This window comes from Saccopteryx bilineata, chromosome 4 (assembly GCF_036850765.1).
Source record: "Saccopteryx bilineata isolate mSacBil1 chromosome 4, mSacBil1_pri_phased_curated, whole genome shotgun sequence".
Lineage (NCBI taxonomy): Eukaryota > Metazoa > Chordata > Mammalia > Chiroptera > Emballonuridae > Saccopteryx > Saccopteryx bilineata.
The window spans coordinates 224,507,648-224,531,984 of NC_089493.1; the positions used below are offsets into that span (position 1 = coordinate 224,507,648).

At 38.4% G+C, this 24,337-nt stretch overlaps 1 protein-coding gene across 1 annotated transcript in view; it reads right to left on the reverse strand.

Moving 5' to 3' along the window:
- Positions 1 to 5,123: 5,123 nt before the first annotated feature.
- The window catches only part of PCSK1 (proprotein convertase subtilisin/kexin type 1), a 44,261-nt gene continuing 25,047 nt past the window's right edge, over positions 5,124 to 24,337 (reverse strand). The window contains exons 8-14 of the mRNA XM_066273873.1: positions 23,571 to 23,783; positions 20,695 to 20,795; positions 15,001 to 15,234; positions 13,382 to 13,539; positions 11,209 to 11,342; positions 8,875 to 9,036; positions 5,124 to 8,285 (exon numbers count right to left, since the gene is read on the reverse strand). Coding sequence (XP_066129970.1) covers positions 7,902 to 8,285; positions 8,875 to 9,036; positions 11,209 to 11,342; positions 13,382 to 13,539; positions 15,001 to 15,234; positions 20,695 to 20,795; positions 23,571 to 23,783 — 1,386 coding nt within the window. The 3' untranslated portion in view covers positions 5,124 to 7,901. The remainder of the gene's footprint in view (positions 8,286 to 8,874; positions 9,037 to 11,208; positions 11,343 to 13,381; positions 13,540 to 15,000; positions 15,235 to 20,694; positions 20,796 to 23,570; positions 23,784 to 24,337) is intronic.

The following is a 24,337-nucleotide window of genomic DNA, read 5'->3' on the forward strand; positions in this document are numbered from 1 at the left end:
GGCACAGCTAAGAAAGTGTTTGCTAATTGGGACATGCCTCCCTCTCTCTTCTGAGCTGATCCCCCATTTTCTTTGCTTTCCTCATCATTAAAGACTCCTGAGCATCTGCTTGCACTCAGACATGCATAGCTTTCTGCTGTGATCCTTTTCTTCCCGTTTGACAGGCAGCGTTGTCTGATAAGGAAAAGCTGAACACCCTGACAGCTGATTATGGTACATGCCTTTTAAAACTTTGCTTCTTAGAGTGCTGGATGACAGTGATGACCTATAAACAGCAATTAAGTCTTAAGGATCATTTCTACTTGTGAGCTGGAGATGAGATGAGATGGCAGAGAGCACCAAGGGACTGTTTATAATAGATGATAAATAGGCTCTTTGGGTGAGGCACAGAGTGGGATGTGAAATATCTCAGGTCTGTAACAATGTGTTGTTTTTCTCTGCCAAAAGTGTTAGACAAATGCAATAGAACTGTCTGATGCAGGTAGATCAACTTAATCTTCTCTACTATTGCCAAAAAATAATCCACAGAGAGCATAGCCATTTGTCTTTTTTGGGAAACAGCATATTTTCCTCTTTTACTACGATGTAGGGCTCCTAAAAAACTGGTCAATGTACTGAAGATTTGCAGCCCTGTGGATGTAGTCATTGAGAACAGAAGCAGTTACTGCCTTCGAAGATAGACTTGAGAATAACTATACCTAAGAATGACATTGTAATGTTCAAAGGCATGGTGTTAGCAGCTCTGTCATCTGTGAGGCTGGTTGGGCTAGACACAGAGCATATGATTTCATATTGGCAGAATCTGAGGTGTTGGAGCAATGCGAAGTCCTGTCATTCTTTGAATCACTCGAGGAAGTTCCCTTGACTGATTATTTTCTTAACTCAAACAGTAGTCAGAAAGCCTAACTGAGAAATCTCAATCTACCAGGAGTCTAGAAAACTTTGGCCTTGCATGCTATCTTCTGGAACTGGGTATTTTTTGCTGAAAAGAGTTGATATTTTGCCTACTCTGAGTGTGGACATTTTCCATTGGCATGTGAAGTTGATATAAAATGTGTAAAAACATTAATAATGGGCACCTTATGTAGAGAACTTGTTCCACTCACTCAAAATTGTATAATTGCCTTTATTTAAACATATTTGGTAGAGAAAAGATGAGTTTCCATGGCACCAAAATAATGTCTGCCAAAACCATATGTTTTGCAATCCAAATGCAGGATTTTTTATTCAAAATGTTTTCCCCCTTTATTTATATGCTTTTTGCTGATATGATAAACAGCAGGAAATACATTAGACCATATAACAGAGATCTTTCTAGAAAACAAGCCAGTTCTTTAAAAAAGAACATACCAGGCAAATAAAAACTTTATATGTCCATGAATATTTATTGTCTTCTGGAACTTTTGACATAGAGAGGAGGTGTAACAGAAAGCATGTGGACTAAAGAATGCTACACAGTGAGAACACTGTCCTAACACTTTCTTGTGACTCAACTGTTGTGGTGACAATGACTACTCAGAGTAGCATTTGGTGCCTGTTCCTCACATGGGGCACCACTTGTGACAACAACAAAAACTACTCAGAGACCAGATTAAGGGCACCGAGTGGCTGAGGGGAGGCAACAGTCCTAGTCAGCAGATTGGAGGACTGAAGCCCCATCCCCAGCCTTACTCAGATATTTATTAACCAGTACATATAACTCAAGGAAACAGAAAGAAGTTCTCCAAGGGGTGAAGTAAAGTGTAAGGAACATTCTGATTCCTAATCTCTGTTCTGAGAGCCTAAACATTTTCTGCTGCTAAATCTTATCCTGCTGTTTTGCTGTTTCCAGCACGTACTGTTTCTAGTACAGGGTCAGAGAGGCTCCTGGACTCTCATTCGCTCAGGGCTTTTGCCCTAGGGCACCTCACTGTCTCTAATTGTTATCCTAACTCTGCGTATTTTCACAGCATGTTCCCACAACTCATCATATTATCTACTTCAATCTAAATAATTCATGTGCCAGTGGGTCAGTAGGCACCTATAACTTCTCAGTTGCATCTTTTGCAAACACTCTCTTATCAAAACACATAGAATTATATGGCAGTCTTTGGGTTCAAGGCTCCAGTATTCTCTCATGTCTTCATGGTTTCTGCATTTTGAGTCCTGCATCAAGATATGATGCAAAAGACTGCATCAGAATTCCTGTTGCTTCTGGTCCACAAGCACATAACTTAGGTTTCCCCAGTTGGAGGCACCCAGCCAAGATATGGATAAGGAAGAGAGCAGTGTTAGGATGGGGTCCTACACTGATCCTGGCCAAGTATGGTCGCTGAGGGGTCCTGGTTCTTCTAACTTCCTGGTGGTGGCATGTCTGATCATAAGTATGCTCTGTGCCAAGCAGTGGGAGGTGGCAGTACTGCTGTTTTCAATAGGATGTTTCCCCACAGATAAGTGGACATGGTTCCCATGTGCTTTGTTGCTAGCTACTTAGAATTTTAAGTCTAGTTCTCTGGCTCTTGTTGAGATTCTGAAGAAGTTCTTAATATACTTTAATAAATAATATTTTGTTAAATTAGTCAGAAATCACCTGTGATTTGCAACTAAATTCCTGACCAGAACAATAAAAACAAAGCCTGGTAACAGAGTAGTTTAACTTTAGCTATGATAGATAAGAAGGATGTTGGAAATGGAAGATTCAGAGTTCATGGAATAAAAGAATCTCATAGCTTTCAGAGGTCTTTAAATTTGGATGTTCTTTTTTTTTATTAAATATGGGATTTTCTTCCCTAACTTTCCCCATAGCTGTATAAGGAAAGACACTAGGGAAAAACAAACAAATAAAAAACAACAACAATAAAACTTGACTCTTTTCAAGAGTTTATATAGTATAAAAAATAAAAATGGACCCAAATCATCATCTGGGAAAACTTATTATTAGCTCCCCTCCTTGGCTGTATTGAGATATAATTGACATATAACATAGTTTAAGTTTAAGGTATACAATATGATGTTTTGATATATGCATGTATTGTGAAATGATTACCACAATAAAATTTATTACCACATTTTTTATTATCTCACATAGTTAGGTGTGTGTGCGTGTGTGCATGGTGAGAACTTTTAAGATGTACTCTTAGCAACTTTCAAGTATACAAATACAGTATCTTTAACACCTGTCCCCACATTGTACATTCAATCTCCAGACCTCATTCATTTTATAACTGAAAGTTTGTGCCCACAAATCACCTTCATCCATTTCCTCCCACCAGTACCCTGCCTCTGTCTGATTTATTTCACTTAGCATAATGGCCTCAAAATTTATCCATACTGTTACAAATAGCTGAATTTTCTTCTTTTTATGATTGAATAATGTATATATATGTATATAATACATATATATCATCTTTTCTTTATCCATTTATCTGTCAGTGGATACTTACATTGTTTCCATTTCTTAGTAATTGCAAATAATGTTACAGTGAATGTAAGGGTGTAAGTATCTCTTCAAGACAGTGATTTATTTCCTTCAGATGTGTACCCAGGATTAGAATTGTTGGGTCATATGGTAGTTCTATTTTTAACTTTCTGAGTAACCTTTATACTGTTTTCCATAATGGCCACACCAATTTACATTATAACCAGCAGTGAAGGAGGGTTCCCATTTCTCCACACTCTCATCAGCACTTGTTATTGCTTATCTTTCTGATAATAAGTATTCTAACAATGTGAGGTGACATTGCGTAATAAATGATTCTTAGAGAATTTTGCATGTAAATACCAAGCAAGTTAATGTATTCAGCAATAGGTTAGGATGATCTCCTGATTTGAATGTGAATTTGGGTGTAATGACCAATAATGGTCACATGAGTAATTAGAGAAATCAAAATGAAAAACAAAGCTTTAAAAAACCTCTTAGCACTTTGTTCACGTGCACTGAAGACTGCTGAAGTGGTTACTGACGTGTGCTAGTGAGTGCAGAGCTTGGTATCCTAGGCAGGCTGTTTGCTTTGCCACGTCACATGCAGGTTTTTTTAATCTCAGATACTCGTCTTATGTCTGGCTTCCTTGTGATTAATACACCTGACATATGGCCTGTTTCTTTGTCTACCTTTTATTATGTTATTTCATTGGGGTACTTTGAAATCAGTATGAGGAATAATCAGCAGATTACAATTGCCTTTTAAGTGCCGTTTCCTTATCAATATACATAGAATTATACGGCAGTCTTAGGGTTCAGGGCTTCAAACTGATGACATATAATATAAAGTTGAATAAAACTATACTGCCCAACATAATTAAGTCTATTATTACCTGATATAGAACATAAAAACAAGAGGAAAAAGGTGGACCAGATCTTCCTAGCTAACTAAGTCACTGGATGGACACAGAGCAAGCGCTTTTCCTGCTGCTTTTCTGATGTCAGTGTTTCCCTTCCTGAGCTTTGACTGTCTCCTCCTTTCTCCTGGGACTCTGGATTCCCAATTAGAGTCTGACATAACTTACGGGGTGCTATCAAAGTAGTGAAGCTACTTGTGTTTCAATGCACTTTCACCACCGACTAACTGTGACCTGGATCAAGAGACTTTGGCTGTTTGTACTCTTATTTCCCTTTTTAGAAAATGGGCTAATAATAAGTGAGCCTATATCATTGAGTAAAGGTTATGAAACAATCCATGCACCATGCTCAGCCCTCTGCCCGCCCAGTGAGTTCTCCATGAGTATTAGCTGTGATTCTCTCCACTTTCACTCATTGGCACTTTTCTCTTAACTGTACATTAGATGGGTGGGAAAATAAAGAAACAGATTAGGCAATTCAACCAATACATATGAAAGTATTATATACCAGGTACTGGCTAGGCTGGGGATACAAAGATGAATAAAAAGTGTTCATGAGGGTACTGGCCATGTCCATGCAACACAGCACTCGAGTTCTTTTTGACTTGGTGAGAAATCATTTATTCTTATAATTTATAAGCATATTTTACACATTCTGTTTCATACATCAAGTGTATAATGTGGTAGTTCCCTTAAGAATGCTAAGACACACGTTAAACTCAGCTACACATTGTGTTAGGCTATTAGACAAATGTCACTATTACTATCACAACACATATATATTAGACTTTCTTTTGCTGACAGAGGAACATGCCTTTCAAAAAATATTTTACTGGATGAAACTTTCTTATTCTCAGGAAAGTTTTGGTTCTTTAATATAATTTATTATGCTTTTGAAAATTCTATTTGATAAAAGCATTGGTACATTATAAATACCTGTAAAGAAAATATAGTTTAAAATTTTGAGGGAAATATTATATAAGTTTCCTCTTTTGCATTTTCACAAAAATTCACACAGGCACTGAGAAAGACTGACAAAAATATTTTTTGTCCAAACAATATACTCTAGTTTGGAAACATTCAAACATGACTTTATTTAAATATTAAAGCTTCTCTAAGTGAACCTTTGGCTACAATCCAATGAGTCGGTTGGTGTTTCTATCAGAAAAAGATACTGTTAGAAGGATGAAAAATAAAGCTTCATATAATTAGCAGGAGGCTAGAAATGGAGAAAGGGGGAGTTTTCATTCATCACTTTTTATTGGCTTCTCTGGGCCTTCAAATCTTTTTTTTTTTTTTTAGTTGAAAATTTTCTCATAACTACCTTATCCTTTCCAGCCTTAATATTTTTGATGTGCTGCAGTTTTCAAAATTCTAACACTCCTCATCAAACAGCACATGACACTTCTAAGAACAGAGTGATACTACAGTTCTTTCAGGAGAACATCCTTAAAGTTTCATGGGCATTGCTCTGAAATTCCCTTATTCTGCATGAATTCGTATGGTCCAATAGGGGTTAAATTTTCTTACTAACCATACTTCAAACCAAGGCAAGTGACAGACTCTAGTGTTCTCTTTCTGGTCTAGTTCATGTGCATTCTGATAAAGTTCAAACTTCATGGAAAAATTGCAAACAGCAAACCCGGTGGGAGAATGCCACTGCAGGTGACAGAGCCTCTGTGAGCTTACAGAGTACGGGAAACTCGGGGTTTGCCAGTTAATGAATATGTATAAACAGGCATCCAGGGGAGGGAAGATTAAACAAACATGTCAAACTGATACCAGAGGTACTTTCAGGAGCCTTAAACACCATTTTTTTTTTTTTTTTTTTCATTTTTCTGAAGCTGGAAACAGGGAGAGACAGTCAGACAGACTCCCGCATGCGCCCGACCGGGATCCACCCGGTACGCCCACCAGGGGCGACGCTCTGCCCACCAGGGGGCGATGCTCTGCCCATCCTGGGGGTCGCCATATTGCGACCAGAGCCACTCTAGCGCCTGGGGCAGAGGCCAAGGAGCCATCCCCAGCGCCCGGGCCATCTTTGCTCCAATGGAGCCTCGGCTGCGGGAGGGGAAGAGAGAGACAGAGAGGAAAGTGCGGCGGAGGGGTGGAGAAGCAAATGGGCGCCTCTCCTGTGTGCCCTGGCCGGGAATCGAACCCGGGTCCTCCGCACGCTAGGCCGACGCTCTACCGCTGAGCCAACCGGCCAGGGCTAAACACCATTTTTGAGGCCAATAATTAAAGTCATGGAAAATTCTAATAATTATTATCATACAGATTCTGCCCAAAATAAGTTGAAGATATTTTTTTTCTAATTCATTTACACTTTGACCATGTTCATTTAGCGCAAGAGTGGGCAAAATAAAATGCCTATCCAGAGCCAGGCGGCTGCCATAAGTAGCTTGAAGCAGAGCACCTGGGGGACCTGGCACTCAAGTCTAGTGGGGCAACTGCTAATTAGCTCCAGGCAACATTGCCATGAGGGAAGATGGATCTGAGAATCAGGCTCTACTCTTATATTTTCAGTAACCACTCACAGTTTTAAATCATTTTTCATGCCAAATAAAATCTACCTGGGGGACAAATGTGGCCTGTGGGCTGCCAACGCATGTCCTCTGAGTTAAAGCTTGGAAGCCATTTGATGAGAATTTGGGTACTATCTGCTCTAAGACTGGGGAAGAGCCTTTAGTGTCAAGGAATGAGCTCTCAGTTTCAAAGATCCAGAAAAGATTATTCTAATGAGTACAATTAACAACAAAAAATAAAATCCTCCTATTGGCTCTCCCTTTACAAATATTTTCCTCTTATTAGTTCTCTGTGTTAGGAGTGGCCTTCTGTTATTATCAGTAAAAAACAAAAACAAAAAAGTATGAGTAGAATTTGCCGAATCACAAGTGTAAGTTTGTTCTAAGAAAATAGTCAAGATTAGTTCCACAGCCTGAGTCTTGGTCCCCTTTAGATCCACAGAGGCTTCTCACATGGCACACCAAGGAGAATGTTCCCAAATGGTGCAAACCAGACAATGCAGATTCTGGTTCTCTTATGGATCTAAATAGCCAACTTTCTCCCAAGTGCAGACGGTCACTCCCTGAACAAGTAGTGCTTTGGAATAGAAAACATAGGGGATTGTGAACTCTTCCTTCAGAGACTTCCCAACCACAGGGCACAGACAGGGGACAAGCCACCAGAACATATTTCCTTCCTCTCATTCTTTGCAGATTACTTTTTCAAGTTAATCTGCTACCCAGGTTATGACTTTTCTTTGGAGAAATGAAATGGGAGGGCCTAAGGAGGTATTTTAATGTGATTTGAGGACCACATGTGAACTGTGGCTCTAGAAAGATCACTTCACTTGTGTCGGCAGGGAAGAGATGCTTTGAGGGAGCTGTGATCCATTCAGAAAGTTGGATTTTCTATTTAGGCTCATCCCTTTCAAATGTCCAGTTGGGAAAAAAAAGAAAAAGGATCACAAAGGATATTATAAGCTTAAGAATCAATGACAAAAACAACCACTTCAGACACAGCCAAAAATCTAAGGGTAAGGAAGAAGCATGAACATTTCCAACTCCGGACCACGGACGTATTTAAGTTTCCTCCCTCAGAATGTCCACAAGAGCTTGCAGCAGCCGGTCATCCCTGTGCCTGTAAGGCTTGGTGTTATAGAAAACGTCGACATAGTCATTGTACAGGCTGTCTTCTGCATCTTTAAACTGGGAAGGTTTGTTCAGCTTTTCCAGGGCTTCGTAGAAATTTTCTAAAGGGATGTTGAGCGATGCATCTGAAGACTTCTTTGGTGATTGTTTTGGTGGGGATGGTGAATTTTTGCTGAAAGCACTTTGTAGGAGTCGCAGCATGGCCTCAGATCGGGTCCCCGCCACTGGCTCATCCCTTCTGTTCTCCACAGTGCTGCTGCTGAGGCTGTCTGCAGTCAGGGGGCTCTCGCTCAGGCTCCCTTCTGCAGGCTGCTCCTGAAACACAGAGACCCACCACCCAGGGGGAAAGGCTCATTATTTAGTGCCAGGCAGGCCAGCGGCAGCGCATGCCCACTGCCTGCCCGCTGAGAGGCAGTCTGGGAGCAGAGACAGCCGAGGCGTAGTCATACTGACTCAGGTTTCAGTCCTCAGTTTTTCATTTACTGATATACCTATCTTTTTTAATCTCTCTAACTTCACCTGTAATGGGAGTAAGAATACCTTCAATTCTGGTGGATTTGAAGACTGAGTAAGATAATGTATGTAAGCGCTCGTACTGATCAGTCTCCTTCACTTTGATAAGTGAGGTAGAATTCATGTTAGGGAATATAATCATTTTGAATTCATTAATTTAAATTTCTGAATTCTGGATGAAAGAAAAAGTGAATGAAACAATAGGGTTCCATCCAGAGGAAAACAAACCATTGGCTCCTGCCACTCCCGTCTTCCCTCCCTTGCTTGACTCACTCTCTTCCTAAAAGTTAGGAGTAGCTTCACTCACTACATTGTCAATTTACAGTTCAAAAAAAAAAAAAAATTAAAAAAAAGAACATGAACATGCCGAGAAGGAATCTGCCGCACAGACCTCCACTGAATCCACCGCTTTCTCCACCCCTCGTCTGTCGTTCTGCACGGTGTTGTAGGACGTGTACACACGCGGCTGGTTCATGTGTTCTGGCTGAGAAGAGGTCCCATGCAATATCAGCTTCCAGTTCACAATTCTGCCTTCATTTTGCATTCTTCCGGACTGATGAATAAGCACACACAATTTTAGCTCCTTCAAAATATCTACAAAGGATTTCATAGTTAAAATCTAATTTAAAAATTCTGTGCATTCCATGTGTAGAGCTCTGTGTAAAAAGAAATAAATCACTTTGGGGTATCAATGATCATGGAAGGACATTTGACAATGATGTACAGTGGTCCCTCATCTATTGCGGGGGCTAAGTTCCAGAACCCTCGTGATAGGCTAAAATCCACGAAGTAGCAACCTTATATTTATTTTATTACTTATATATTTTTAAGGCTTTATAAACCCTCTCCACACTCTTATAAACCTTTCCACACTGTTATTAACCTTTCCCACACTCTTATAAATACTGCTTATGCTCTTAAACACTTTCTACACTCTTAAATGTATGTAATTTTAACAACATATAAAATTCTATATGGGTACTCAGCAGTGAATATACTAAAACTTGAATGATAAAGATGATTTAATATTCTTTTAATATGTTTTAATTAATATTTTTATATTGTTTTCTTTTTTAGGCTAGAAAATGCTTATTTTACCACAAAAATAATTAAAATAATAAATATATAAAATACCTATATAGCACAAAATCCTTTGATATAGCAAAAAATCTGCAATACAAAATTAAATATATACAATTTAAAAATCCACGATACAGTGAGACTGAAAAATGAACCACGATATGGTGAGGTACGGCTGTATTATATAGAATTATATACCTGAAACCTATATAATTTTGTTAAACAATGTCACCCCAATTAGAAAAATGAAAAAAAATATTTTAAGAAAAAATAAAAACAGGAAGAAAGAGAAATAAATCACTGTATTCACTCTTACTATGAAAATTGACAGTTTATAGACTCAAGGATTTAAAAAATGATTAATTGCTTCACTTAATTAAAAATGTGCAACACTCTATCTTAACTTTCTTTTCTGTATGGGGTGTGTTACATTTACCAATTATCAACTTGTAGGAACATTTCATTGGAAAGAACATCAGCCTCTATAAAGCATTACAAATGGCTTTAAGTATTAATCGGCCCTTAAAATCGGTACATTTATGGAAAGAGTAATACTTTTTGGAAGCTCAAAAACTATGTTTAAAATAATGTGCTGAAATCTAAAATATCTAAAAAAAAATTTAAAAGTATAGAATCAAATTTTGCAGACTTATCTAGGTAAATAGATTTTCTTGGTTTCCTGATGGTGAAATTGAGTTCAAGAGTGGAGGCCATGTTCAAAAACAGGACCACTTACTAAGAACATTTTCTTATTCTCCCTATGAGAGCAAAATATTTTACAACTTTCATTTCTGAATTACAATTTTAGCAGTCTTTAGGAGGATTCTAGTCCTAGAGAAAAATGACAATAACTATAGAATTTCTACTAATTTAATTGATATCTCCAGAAATTTAAAATATTCTTTTTAAAAAAGTTATTTAGACATAGAAATCTGGTGCTGCTGAACACTTACAACATGTCTTTGTCAGGAGAACTCAGACCAAAGCACCATTTATTTATATGCTTACCTATAGAAAATGCTGGAGAAATGATGCAAAAATAAATAATTCTGCTATATAAATAATTTGGTTTTGTGCTCAGACACTCTTTGCTTTATTTTTGTCACTGTATGTTATAATTATAGAAATATATCAGTGTTATTAAACAGAGTGAAAGAGAAATGCTGTTTAGTGTTATAACTGAAACAAAATAAAACTGTCATATTAAATGTCTTCTCTAATAAGTAAGCTGCTTCTAAATAGCCACTGCAGTAGATATTTGTACTAGCCCCTTCCTGTAATTCCAATGGAGTGTCATAAGCAAATCTGGTCTAACATTTAACTATGCTTGTGACTACAGCTTATTCTGGTACATAGGTCATGTGGCTGGCCATGTTCTGATACAAGCACGCTTGAATTTATCCCACAGTCTGTCACACTGTATATCAAAATATCTTCTCTTTCTTCTTCTATGCCGATGTCTAATTTTTCTTTTTAATATATGTAGCCAAGTGGGTAGGACTTGAAACACTACATCTTTTCCTTACTTCAATTAAGGAACTCCAAGTTCCTTAAAGCCCTGATTAATGATGACATCAACGTTAAAACTCCTTTTAATGTGTTTAAAAGTAAAGATGAGTTTGTGTAGCCTTTCATTTTTACTTACCATGTCTGCAATTCGCAAAGTCCAGGTGCCAATTGGATTCTCTCCCCATGTGTGAACAGACATGAAGTCCCAATTTTTAAAGCCATTAGGAGATGTGTCTCGTTCTCTTTCAGCCAATAGAACGGTGTTGGTTCCTTGTTTCATACAAAAAAAGAAAAACAAGTTAATAAATGTCCTAATCATTCTGATAGGACACACTCTTGCATCTGATTACTGAAAATGACAGCTGGGAGAGATTAGCCCTACAAATTTTCCCTTTGAGAATAAGACCAGGATAGACATTAACAAGAAAAATTGTTTCTATCACAGTACTTTTCACATTATCTGATATATTGTAAGTTCTCAATAAATACTGTGAAAAATAAATAATAAATGAATATATTAAGCTTTATTTGAATAAAGAGAAGTCAGAGAACTAAATTTACAAAATACATTAAAGAAGAGAGACAAATACCTAAAATACATTTTAATGTAACTGTCATTTTGAAATTTAAGGGAAAATTTTGAAAATTTGATAGGTATCTGAGTCTATAAGCTTGTGTACACATAAAAAAGTAAAGCTATATTAATTTAATAATCTCTTGTCATATAAAACTAGTAGTAGGAGTAACTAAATTTTCAAATTCAAGCTTTTCATAGATCAATAATAAATAACATTTCCTTGAAAGTGAAAAGGGTCAATTGAACTATAGGGCCATCAATGAAAAAGCATTCCACCAATATTTCAGGCAAATTCCCATAGATCTAGAAAGTGTAACTCTAAAATTAGAAGAACCTAATCAAAACCTCTAAGAAAGTCATCTCCTTGAAGGACATTATACCTATAGCTCATCTTTCCTCACACATCATCTACAGACATCGAATTTATTCAGAGATTGAACCCTACCCAAACATGAAACAGGACATGACTGAGTAGCTCAGTTGTTTGGAGCATTGTCCCAGCATGTCAAGGTTGCAGGTTCCATCCTTGGTCAGGGCACACACAAGAATCAACCAATGAATGCCTAAATAAGTAGAACAACAAATGGATGTCTCTCTCATCTCTCCCTTCCTTTCTCTCTAAATCAATCAAGCAATCAAAATTTTTTTAAAAAACAAGTGTTGAAACAGCTTCTCCTGGTTGGACTATGGTTTGTGATCACAAGCTCCTTCCCATCCAAGATTTAATCTGAATTAGTACCCTCTCCGGAAAGAGCAAATGTCCATATATCATAACATATGGCCTTAATCATATCAGTATGAAATATTTGTTAGTCTTCTCAACCGTCTTTCATGGATCAAAATTCTCAGTTTTTCAATTGATTCTTTGGATGTGTCTGAGGTATCTGTTAGTTTTACTAATTAATTGTTAGAGTAATTTTCACTAACGTGTTACATGAGAGAAAAGAATGACAGGTAAATGACCTGGGAAAATAAACAAAATTTGAAAATATGTGGTAGGGTATTAATTAAATCCAGAAAGGCTTATTAATTAAAGGTATTATTTGAATAGACCTCATTCTTTGCTTATCTAAGGACCAGTGGAAGTGAGTAGGGCAGAATTCTAGAATTCTGATGTAAAAGAAAAAAAGAAGTAGCAGCATATATATTTTTTTAATTAATTTTTAGAGAGGAGAGAGAGACAGAGAGAGAGAAGGGGGGAGGAGCTGGAAGCATCAACTCCCATATGTGCCTTGACCAGGCAAGCCCAGGGCTTTGAACCGGCAACCTCAGTGTTTCCAGGCTGACGCTTTACCCACTGTGACATCACAGGTCAGGCTAGCAGCATTTTTTTTTTTTTTTAATTTTTTTAATTTTTATTTTTATTCATTTTTTTTTTTTTTTTTAGAGAGGAGAGAGAGAGGGAGAGAGAGAGAAAAAGAGAGACAGAGAGAAGGGGGGAGGAGCTGGAAGCATCAACTCCCATATGTGCCTTAACTAGGCAAGCCCAGGGTTTCGAACCGGTGACCTCAGCATTCCAGGTCGACGCTTTATCCACTGCGCCACCACAGGTCAGGCTAGCAGCATATTTTTTAAGACCTGAAAATACCTATTGGGAGACTTAGTTCTACAAAGAAACAAAAACTCATTGATTTGAAATAATTCAGTTTATAGTTAAAAGTTTAGACAAATGGTTTTTTGGGTTTTTTTAGACAAATGGTTTAAAAGAAAGTTTTGAAGTTAAAAAAATTACCAGCAGCAGAAGTGAGTGTGACATGAAGGTCTCCTCTTCGGGAATATTCAATTGTTGCTTCAAACTGTACATGTTCCAGGGACTTGATAGCATTTTCCTGTCCTTCACAAGCTCTTGTTGGAATTTCAACGATAACTTCTCCATTAGCTTTCAGAGCTCTAAATATATTAAGAAGTCATCACTGATTAAAGTGTATTTCTTCTTCCTTGGATTTTATGCAAGTATGTACACATCAGTCTTAACTAGATATTCAACTAAGCTTGTTGACTCTCCCTGTTATGAGCAGAACTCAATTCAGGATTAGCTATAAATAAATTTTAATGCATAGAAAATGGTAATTTTTTACAAAAATAAAAAGAAATACTCAGTTTTTGTAGAACTACAAAAGATCACAAGTGGCCAAGTTAATCCTGAGAAAGAAGAACAAAGTTGGAGGCATCAGAAATACTTCCTGATTTCAAAATACAGTATTAGAAAGCTACTATAATCAAAACACTATGTTACTGGCATAAAGACAAACATATAAACTAATGGAATCGAATAGAGAACCCAGTTAAGTGTTCTTAACACAATAAAATAAAAACAAAGGAAATGGTAAGGAACACATATACTTGAAAAAACTGCTATTTACTGTGGAATCAAATTCAGGCAGGTTTGCCTTTAGACCAGTGGTCCCCAACCCCCGGGCCACGGACCTGTACCAGTCCGTGGGCCATTTGGTACCGGTTCACAGAGAAAGAATAAATAACTTACATTATTTCCATTTTATTTATACTAAGTCTGAACGATGTTTTATTTTTAAAAAATGATCAGATTCTCTCTGTTACATCCGTCTAAGACTCACTCTTGACGCTTGTCTCGGTCACATGATACATTTATCTGTCCCACCCTAAAGGCTGGTCCATGAAAATATTTTCTGACATTAAACCTGTCTGTGGCCCAAAAAAGGTTGGGGACCACTGCCTTAGATCCATCAAAAAGTAGTCTATTATTTCAATAGACCCTCTTCCTAATGCATATCCCCCATGCCTCCTACTCTTGACTATTTTGTGTGCGTGGGTCTTCAGTGTAATCATGGTTGTTGAAATAGAATCAACAAGTCATAGCAGATTCTGCTGTGGCCGGATGTCATGGGTCAGAGTGGTCTATGTAAAAGCAGTATGATAAAGGTTTGCTTAAGGAAAGGAAAATCATGACTCACGTAGCAGTATGGAATGAAGTGAAGCTCTTGAGTTTTGGATAATACTGGTTGGAAAGTACTGTATTTCATCAATTCTAAGATGTATTTTTTAAACATTGTAACATCTTTGAATTCAAGATAATCTTAAAACTGATGTTTAATAATAGTTTAATTAACAATGATTTTTCTTAGTGCTATATAGAAATGGTACACCTTAAACTTAATGCTATACGGTAGGGAGGCTATGAGAGGAAAATGCAAATATGCTAATATGATTTACATATCTTTAATCTCAATGTTCCCTCTGGACCCACAGGGAACACTGGCAAATGCTGTCTTCATCTACTTCAGATAGGTAGGTGAGAAAAATTTAGGCAGTGACAAACATATCAAATAGTGCCATGGGCACACATTTGTTCAAAATTCCTGAGACACTTACCTGGGCTCAAAGTCATTGTCCTTCACAACACACTCCTTCTTCTCAGGCACATTCTTCCAGGTTCTTGGATCAGCTAAGTCCACCAGAGCCTTGGCATTTAGCAGCCCGAATCCAAATCGACTGTTCACCATCAAACCTGCTCCATTCTTTTTCCACCCAGGGTTGTTGGCCAGTGGGTCATACTCAGAGGTCCAGACCACCAAGTGCTGCATGTCTCGCCAGGTGAGGTTTGGACTGGATGGAAAGTGACAGAATTTTCAGGAAAAAAATTAAGTTTCCTTGCAAAACCAAGTGCTAAAAACCAGCATCTCCATTCAGAAACTATAAAGTAACTTTTGCAACTATATTTACATAATTCTAATTTGTATTATTATTTGTATGTATTTTCATTCAAAATTCAAAATACGGTACAGAAAACTTCTCCCCATTACATTAATTCAAGCTCTTACAATGAGTAAATTTTTTTCTTCAACATTGCAGAAATGTTGGACTTGGTTCACGTCTTCTAATTAGTTACATTTAACTGAAGCAAACATTTAAAATGACAGCATTTCCTTTGTGTCTTCCAGTCTTCTGCTGTCCATTAACATCCTTGCACTTATAGCATTATTAACACACAGATAAGGCCCTGACTTCCTTCTTAAGAAGACTCAGATTTTAATGACATGGGCTGGCTCCCTACTCAAATACCTTTTGTCTCTTATTTATGTATCGAAAGTGTTAAGAAGCTCTTAGCTACTTGAGATCACTCTTGCAAAGCACCATGCTTAATTCCATGGGGATATTAAAAAAGGTGGTTTTTGTTTTTAAAAAGTTAACAATCCAGTAAAAGAACTAAATTTTATATATAGATATATAAGTATAATATGATATATATGTTGAATGCTATGTTTGTAGCATAATGCACTGTCGGAGTTTAGAGGAGAGAGAATTCTTTTGTGATGGGAAGATCTAGGAAGACTTTTTTGGGAGAAAATTTTTAAGGTGAACTTTGATGAGTGGGTACAATGCCAAGAAGTGGAGTGAGAGAAAAGAGAATGAGGCAATGGAGCAAAGCCTGTGAGGGTGGGGTCGGTAATCCGTGGCCCGAGTACAGTGAATAGTCTGGTTTGCTGGAGCAGGCGGAGATGATGAGGAGTAATGAGCCAGATGGTGAGGTCCTTGACTGCCAGGAAAGGGGCTTAAAGTCTATCATTTGGGCAGTGGGGAATCATGGAGAAATTTTGAGCAAGGAAATTCCATAATCAGAAGTTGATAAAATTAATTTTATAACAATATAAAGATAAATCAGAGATGCACAAAATCATTGGGTCTATTATATGCCTTTCCAGATCACTATATTTAAAATGTCAGTTCTCCCTACATGCTCCAGAACTCTCTTATCCTGCTCCACTTTTTTTTCTTTTAGAGCATTTATCACTTTCCAACATACTGGAAAATGCATTTGTTTTGTATATCGTACATGTCTGTTCCCCTGCTATAATTAGCCATGAGAAGGGCTGAGATTTTAATCAGTCTGGTTCTCTGATGTGTACCAGTACCCAGAAGAATTCCAGGCACAGAGTATATGCTGAGTAAATATTGGTTAGTTGAAAGATTGAATGTAACTACATGTTAACTAACCCCAAATATAATTTTAAAACTTATTGCTGTTAGTTATTAGAGTTTCTCAAGAGTTCAAGCTTTCTCTTAGCTTTGAGACCTGCATTGTTTCTATGAAGCCAATCAAGCATTATTTAATAAATAAATGCCCAAGTTTTTAGTTCCCTGAGGCTTCTAATCACTAGGTTCAGATACAACCCTCAGGGGAATCTGGCTCAATTTGCCAAGACTTTTTCCCTAAGGCAAATAACCTATTGTTTACATTGTCCCGTGGTGGGTATTGCAGAGGCTGCCCTTAGCCCTCACAGGGAAGCTCCCGCCCCACACCAGCCTGGGCCCACAGCCCCTGCAGTGCAGGCCACAGTCTCTAGGGAGTTGGAGTCAAGGACTCAGCCCCCCTCCTTGGTCAAGCTCTTCCCATATTTACATTCCTAGCCCCTCACATTTCATTCTTAGGTCTCCTTATCGGAGGCCTTGGGCAGAGGTCTCCTGTGCTGAGGCTACCTTAGTGGGGGCATGGGGAAAAACCTCAAAAACATTTTCCCATCCTGACTCAGTAAGTGGTACTTCACTCCAAGCCTTCCCCCAAGTCCCACCCCCATCCGAGTCCCTAAAACCACCAGAGCCTTTGGTTGGGAGAAGCTCGTGAATGAGGTGCTTCACCTGACTCTTAATTGGTACACCATTCACTGGAGAAAAATAGACCAGAGGGGTCGGTGTTTTCTCTGGTTTTAGACTCTGGCTTATACCATCTGGTAAGCAATTAAAAGCTTAACTCTTTCATTTTTGGTTTGTTACACAATCTGGCTACTTTGACACCTAGCAGCTCAGTGGTAGCAGCTCAGTGGGCTCCTGACAAAACGTACCCCCCAGAGAGTGACTGATTGAGGCCTTAGAAAGACTATTTCAGTGATCCTTGTGGGTTCCAGATTGCTTTCACCACAATCACCTGGTACACTTGCAAATATGGAAAATTCCTGAGTCCCATCTGAAGTCTACTGAATGAAAATATCTGAGGGTAAAGCATGATTTTATATTTATATTTGAAAAAGTTATCTAATCAGTTCTGTTATAGCTAAAATAATAAGTTGGAAGAAAGAATACAAGCATATAACTAAAACAATTAGAAGTCATTTCAAATCATGGAGGTCAGAATAGGCAGTAATAAAAGGCACAGAAAACTATATTCTACTACCAAAGACCTGTGTGACCTTAAGCAAGTCACTTCATCTCCCTAAGCCTGAGTTGACTTGTTTATAAGAATAGAGGGATGGGTGTATCTCCAGAATTCCTTACTATTCAAACCTCCTATTTGCCCAATATCATAAACACCTCATTGTGGATCTTGTCTCCAAATTGACCATCCCACATTCAGAAATAATTAACTAGTTGAGCAGAAATGGCTATTTGCTTTAGGAAGCAATGAATTCTTTCCTATAAAGCGTTTTATTGAAATTATTGTATTCTTACAGTTAAAATAGAATTTTAGGCAAAAGACTCTTATGATGTGAGCAGGTATATGGAGTTTGGGATGAAGTGTCCTAAAGAGGCATAAGGCAGGGACTTGATAATCAAACACAAAGCATAGACTTTCTATATTTCTATAGTAGAGCATTTGTTTTATATTTAGTTGCATGTCTTATTGTTTTCCATTTTTAACCTATTCTCTGCAAAATATTCAAGGGGCTTCATTGCCATGCAATTTGGGAAATTAAGCCTATTTTCCTAACAGAGTTATTCTTCATTTATGTGATTGCATTTCAGAAATGAAAAGGAACTGCTAGTAATAGTACATCTCATTCCCGACAACCTCCCTGTGTTAATTAGTGCTCAACAGCATCCACAATAATTACAAATTTTTAAGCTGCATTAGGTTGCTAATCAATGATATGTTTATAGAAAATAAGGGTTGTGGAATTAAACATTGTTTCTAATTAGAAGAGTGTAGGTAAGGTAATTTAGAAACAAAATTCTAAAGTGAAAAAGTCTCAGAGGCTACCTAGTTCAGCTTCTAATCTCACCTAGGAAAACCTAGTATGTTGGAGATTTTCTAACCTGGGGACTTTCCAACATTTCACCACACACGAGGTCAAAAGATTTCTTTAACATGATTTATCCAAAGATTTCACGTAGCATTGACGGCTTTCTCCAGCCTTTAATGAAATCAGAAGATTGGTTCATCTGTTTATTTAATACCTCCAAAGATGTCAAAGGTTTTAATGTTTCAATACAGGATTTGTGTTCACTATTAAACATCATTCTGATTCCTTTGCTCCCTCCAAGACCACGGAGATTGCTATCTGCCTCTTTCTAATGTGTACTCACTACATAATAACAACAGTGCCATAGGCATATCTTGCTTAGCCACTGTGGTCATCTTACAGCTGAGTTGGCAGGGACCAGATCATAACTCCAGAGGCGTTTCGAGGGCTGCTGGAGCTGCTCTGGACTCTCTTGGACAGAGACGGAGAAACTTCCAGGCTCTTCCAGTTGTGGCACGACCAAGGTGTTTGTTCTCTTCTGCTATTGTGAACCTTGTCTACTGAATGTGACATGAGGGGACTGCTTTGTCCTCTCTAGAGAATATGGATGTCCTTTTAGGATATCCTCCTTATTAGAAACGGTGATAGTAACTTACAAGTTTAATAATCACTCCCTCTATTGTGCAACCATAACACCTGACTTGACATTTAAATATTTCTTACTACACAACATTAGAAACTAGAAATGAGGAAGAATAAAAAGCTGTGGCTACACAGTGTGATACAGTTGGCTTTTCCCTCTGTATGAAGTATTAGACTATTGGGTTATTTCTATGAGGAAAAGTTGTTGTTAAGTCCCTTTTTAACATACACTAAAATAAATTTCAGGGGGATTTAGGACATCAATATGGCAAAGGAATCATAATAAAAGATATATAGATAAATGTTTATCTAATTATAGCTTGTAAATATTTTTCTGATCATAAACACATTAGAAAAAATCTTAGATAAAAAGACTGACAAGTATAACTATATATATTAACTTCATTATGTTAAAAATTACATATAAATAAAAGTAAAAGATAAATGTCAAACTAAACAAGCATGAATAGCTTTTCTAATGTAAGGCCATAAAACAAAATCAAAGCCACAAACAAGCAATTACAGATGATAAATGGCCAGAGAATATAAAATACTGAGCAAGTATATAAAGATGAGATCTATTGCATGTATCAGAATAGCAAATACTTTAAAAGGTAATAAAAGTGCCTTTAATAAGGGTTTGGCCCTTTCACACTTATAATGCTGGTAGAAATATAAAATACTGTAGTCTTTCTAGACAGTAACCTGTATCAAAATCATTAAAACATGCATGCCCTTTGAACCCAGAAATTCCAATTGTGAGTGCTTATCCTGAGGAAATTTGCATTCATGAAATAGAATACTATAAAAAGATAAAAATCCTGTTTTTTAAAAATATTTATTTATTCATTTTAGAGAGAAGGGACAGAGAGAGAAGCGAGGGGGAAGAGCAGGAAGCATCAACTCCCACATGTGCCTCGACCAGGCAAGCCCAGGGCTTCAAACCAGTGACCTCAGTGTTCCAGGCTGACGCTTTATCCACTGTGCCACCACAGGTCAGGCTAAAAATCCTGATTTTAATTCTCTTGTTCTCTGATATGTTATGTCAGCTCTAAGATGGGGCTTATATAATATGCAAAAAGGATGTTCAGAAATTTGTCATTCCTAATACTCCCCACAAGAAATTCTGTGGGCAGTCTTTCCTGCTGGGAATAAACAGAAGGGAGAAGGCCTTGAAGCCGGCCTTCAACAACACGAGTTTTTGAAGGTCAAGGAGCATTGATTTAGACATGAGAAAGTGCTCTTAACATATTATAAAGGTGGATTAAAAATTATGAAATAATGTGTATACTAAGATCTCAATTTTTTAAGGCATGTGTGTACCACATTGAGATGTTAACAGGAAGAGAGCTTATTTTTATTTTTTGTAGTTTGCTACCATAATCACGTAGTCAGAGAACAATCCATGTTAGTGACAAGAAGAAGTATCAGCCTTAGTAATAATAATTAGAAGCTCTCTGGGCCTTACTTTGCTTCCAGGGCCAGTGCGAAGATGCCAGCAGCCAGGGGTGCCGAGGCCGAGGTGCCCGTGTGGGTCTCTGTGCAGTCGTTGTGCAGGTCAGCGCTCGTCTAGGCGGCATCAGGAAAGAGAGAGATGTGGGAGAACATCCGAGGAGTGTGCCCCTGCCCCTGGGGGTTAATCATCCTGAGGGCTGTATCTGTTAGGATCAGGAACTCAGCTGACTGGGTTCCCTCCTTCCTTCTCTAAACACACAGAGGGATGTGTGCCATCTGCTCTCCTCTATATGCGACTTGTCTATAATTCTGGCATCAGGATGCCTTTTCTGAGGATAAAGTACTCCCACAATGAATATTTTCTCCTCTGAGATTCCCAAGCAAAATGCTGTCTATAAAAAAAGGTCTGTTTCAAAATCACTGTGAATTATGCCAGCCATTAATCATCAGGTCCATTGTGTTTGGTCTGGCATATTTAGAAATTATGCCTCATGCAAAATTCCCTTTTGCCTTCAGATTGACATTTGACTGCTCTTCGGTACAAGACTCGAAAGCCATTCTGATTTTGGCCACTTGAACTACTTGCACAAAATTTGTTTGGTGTATAGTTTGTGCTCACTGTTGATGTAATTTGATGCCGTGAGTTACTCTCCTCGTTTGCACATTGATGGAAATAGTGAGTTTTTCAAATAGAAAGTTTACTACACTGAGCTCTAGGTCCAGGTTCTAAGACTGGTATGCAGTAGATGTGTCCCAAGGGCATGTCACTTGGTTTCTCCATCTGTAAAATGACGTTGACATTTCCTGACTCATATTCTGAGGCTGAAATGAGATCCTGCCCATGAAAGTGTATTTACACAGAATTACTGAATGTAAAGAATTACACAGCCTAATTTTAGCTTCATTAAAGAGGTTGCCTTCTAGATGAAGGGAAGAAACCAAAAAGACTGCCAATCAGTCCACCTTAAGGACCACAGTCCTGCTGGTTGAATAAGTTAGTTGGGCCAAAGGATTACTAACAAGACGCCTACCCAGACTCTCGCACTATGGTCTTCAGCTAGAGATTTCAATGTGTGGGAGGGAGGTGTAAAAAAATAATTTGTTCTATTATCACCTCCTTTGGCTTCCCACTTGGAGTTGCTGAATCTCTCAAGTTATGGTGGCTCTGTTCCTTAGAGGGTTGCCTTTTCACCTGTTGACGCAAATAAGCCCCCAGAGGTGACTGTGCTGAGAAGGAGGTTTGAGTAATACAAAGGCTATGTTACTGCCACCATCTCAAATAGCATTCACCAGCTGTCTCTCCTATGTCTTTCCTGTGGCTGATGTACCTAAGGAGGGTATCTTTACAGAGACGGAAATTCTTCTATTTTAGAGCAGAGCATCTCGGATGAAGAATAGTCTATGAAATGGTGACTGAATGCATACAGGCCATTTTCCAAAACAGGGCCCAACAATAGCCAAGGGTGCTGAACACAAGAGAAAAACATGTCTCATATGCCCCTTTCAGAGGCTATAAAATGTGCCCACCATAAGTAATCCCTGGGTAGATTAGCACTGTTATATGTGTAATTGAAGACATGAACATAAAGGGAGGCCAGTGCTTTGAGACCAGTTTTATTGTCTAGACCAGGGGTAGTCAACCTTTTTATACCTACCGCCCACTTTTGTATCTCTGTTAGTAGTAAAATTTTCTGACTGCCCACCAGTTCCACAGTAATGGTGATTTTTAAAGAAGGGAAGTAACTTTACATTATAAAATTTATAAAGCAGAGTTACAGCAAGTTAAAGCATATAACAATAAATACTTACCAAGTACTTTATGTTGGATTTTTGCTAAGTTTGGCAGAAGAAATCTTTATAAAACAACTTACTATAGTTAAATCTATCTTTTTATTTATACTTTGGTTGCTCTGCTACCGCCCACCATGAAAGCTGGAACGCCCACTAGTGGGCGGTAGGAACCAGGTTGACTATCACTGGTCTAGACTATAGTAGGTTACCACAGCAGGCAGAGCTCCAGAGTAGTGGTTCTGTATGAAGAAGATGGTAGTTCTGACAATTTTGTTGAGATACTATTACTATGAATTTTACAAACATTTCCAGTTCTAATAATTGTGGGGTTCACCCACAATCTAACTGGATCATGACCAGTTATTTCATTGAGATTAGGATATACAGTCCTTTAGCTAGTTGGTTCTTTTGGTGTCAGAAGTTAAATTTGGGTCCTAAATTTTTAAATTAAGATGGCCTTTCTGTTCTCAAAGCCCCTGAATGGCCCTCCTTTATCATGCCCTTGAAGGGAAATCCAATAATTCCCCTTGGCAGTCTGGGCCGGAGATGTTCTCTGAACATGTAACCTTCCTGAGCTGCTTATTAGGAAGCTGAGAAGTTCACCTCGGGGGAAATCTAGACTGTTATTTTCCTGCAGGACATTTGTTCTTAGGAGACATAGCTGCTATATGCTCCGTATTTTTATCATCTGCTAAAGGGCAAGTCAGACCATACCCCTACCATTAAAGGGTCAACAAGTACAGAGTGATAAAGCCCCTACAACCCTAAAATCTCACTTTAAGGCTGTTTGCAGGGAGGCATCACACAAGCCAAACAGACATTTGGAGTCTCAGGCATATGTAATGACAGATGGGCAGCTTTTCAGGGCTGAGTTTAAAAATGACCAAGAGGCAACATCGTCTTGGCAGAAGCGTCATATCCCCAAGAGAGAACACTTCCCAATATATGCCAGCCATTCAAGTGAGTGAAGGATGAGTCTCCCCAACTGAGACATCAAGCTTAAACCAATCAATTTTTACCAAAGGCATCGACCAAAGGATTCTTTTGAATGCAAGCCATGCTCTTCTACCTGAGCCGAGAGTTAGAAAAGCAACGTACGATTCGCTGGTCGGTGTAGTCCCCGCTGCTGTACGAGGTGGCCAGCGTGGAGGAGCACTTCTCAGCGTACCAGGGGGAGCGGCCCTGCTGCGAGGCGCTGCTGATGGAGATGGTGTAGATGCTGTCTGTGTACCCGTCACAGTCACAGTTATCTCCCTGACGCCCACCATTCCCAGACGCCCAAACAAAGATGGAGCCCTTCCCTTGTCTCCCCTGAAAGAAAAACCAAAATAGCACATCACTGATTATCTAGGGGTCACTGTCATACCCTAATACAATTCCCAACAAACACAGCATGAAGTTCTCAGAGACAGTTATCTGTAGTCCGTTTCAACTGCAGGTCCTCTGGCATCAACATTGGAAATCTCATGGGATTTCATATTGTTCAGCCACTGGATTCTGGTTCTGCCAATCCTTGATCCGGGTCCTGTCTGGCATGGGCTGAGTTGATGCTTTTCTTTATTATGCAGATTCATAATCTGGCCATTAACACTTGCCCGTATTTTTACCACTTTCCCCTTGGCTTATGTCGCTACATTCAAATCTTTGGACTTCCTCTCTTCTTGCTGTGTGCTGTTTTGGTTGACTAATCGAATGACAAAATTAGGCATTATTCAGATCTGCTTTGCAGCTGCATTAAAAGGGACTCTTTGATTGAATGGAACTTGTCAAGGCTACTCTTTCTTTGATTTTTCAATTTGTGCTCTCCAGAGTCTCTATTTTGTTTCACCGTATGCAGAGCAAGGCCTTAGACTCCCGGCAGGAAT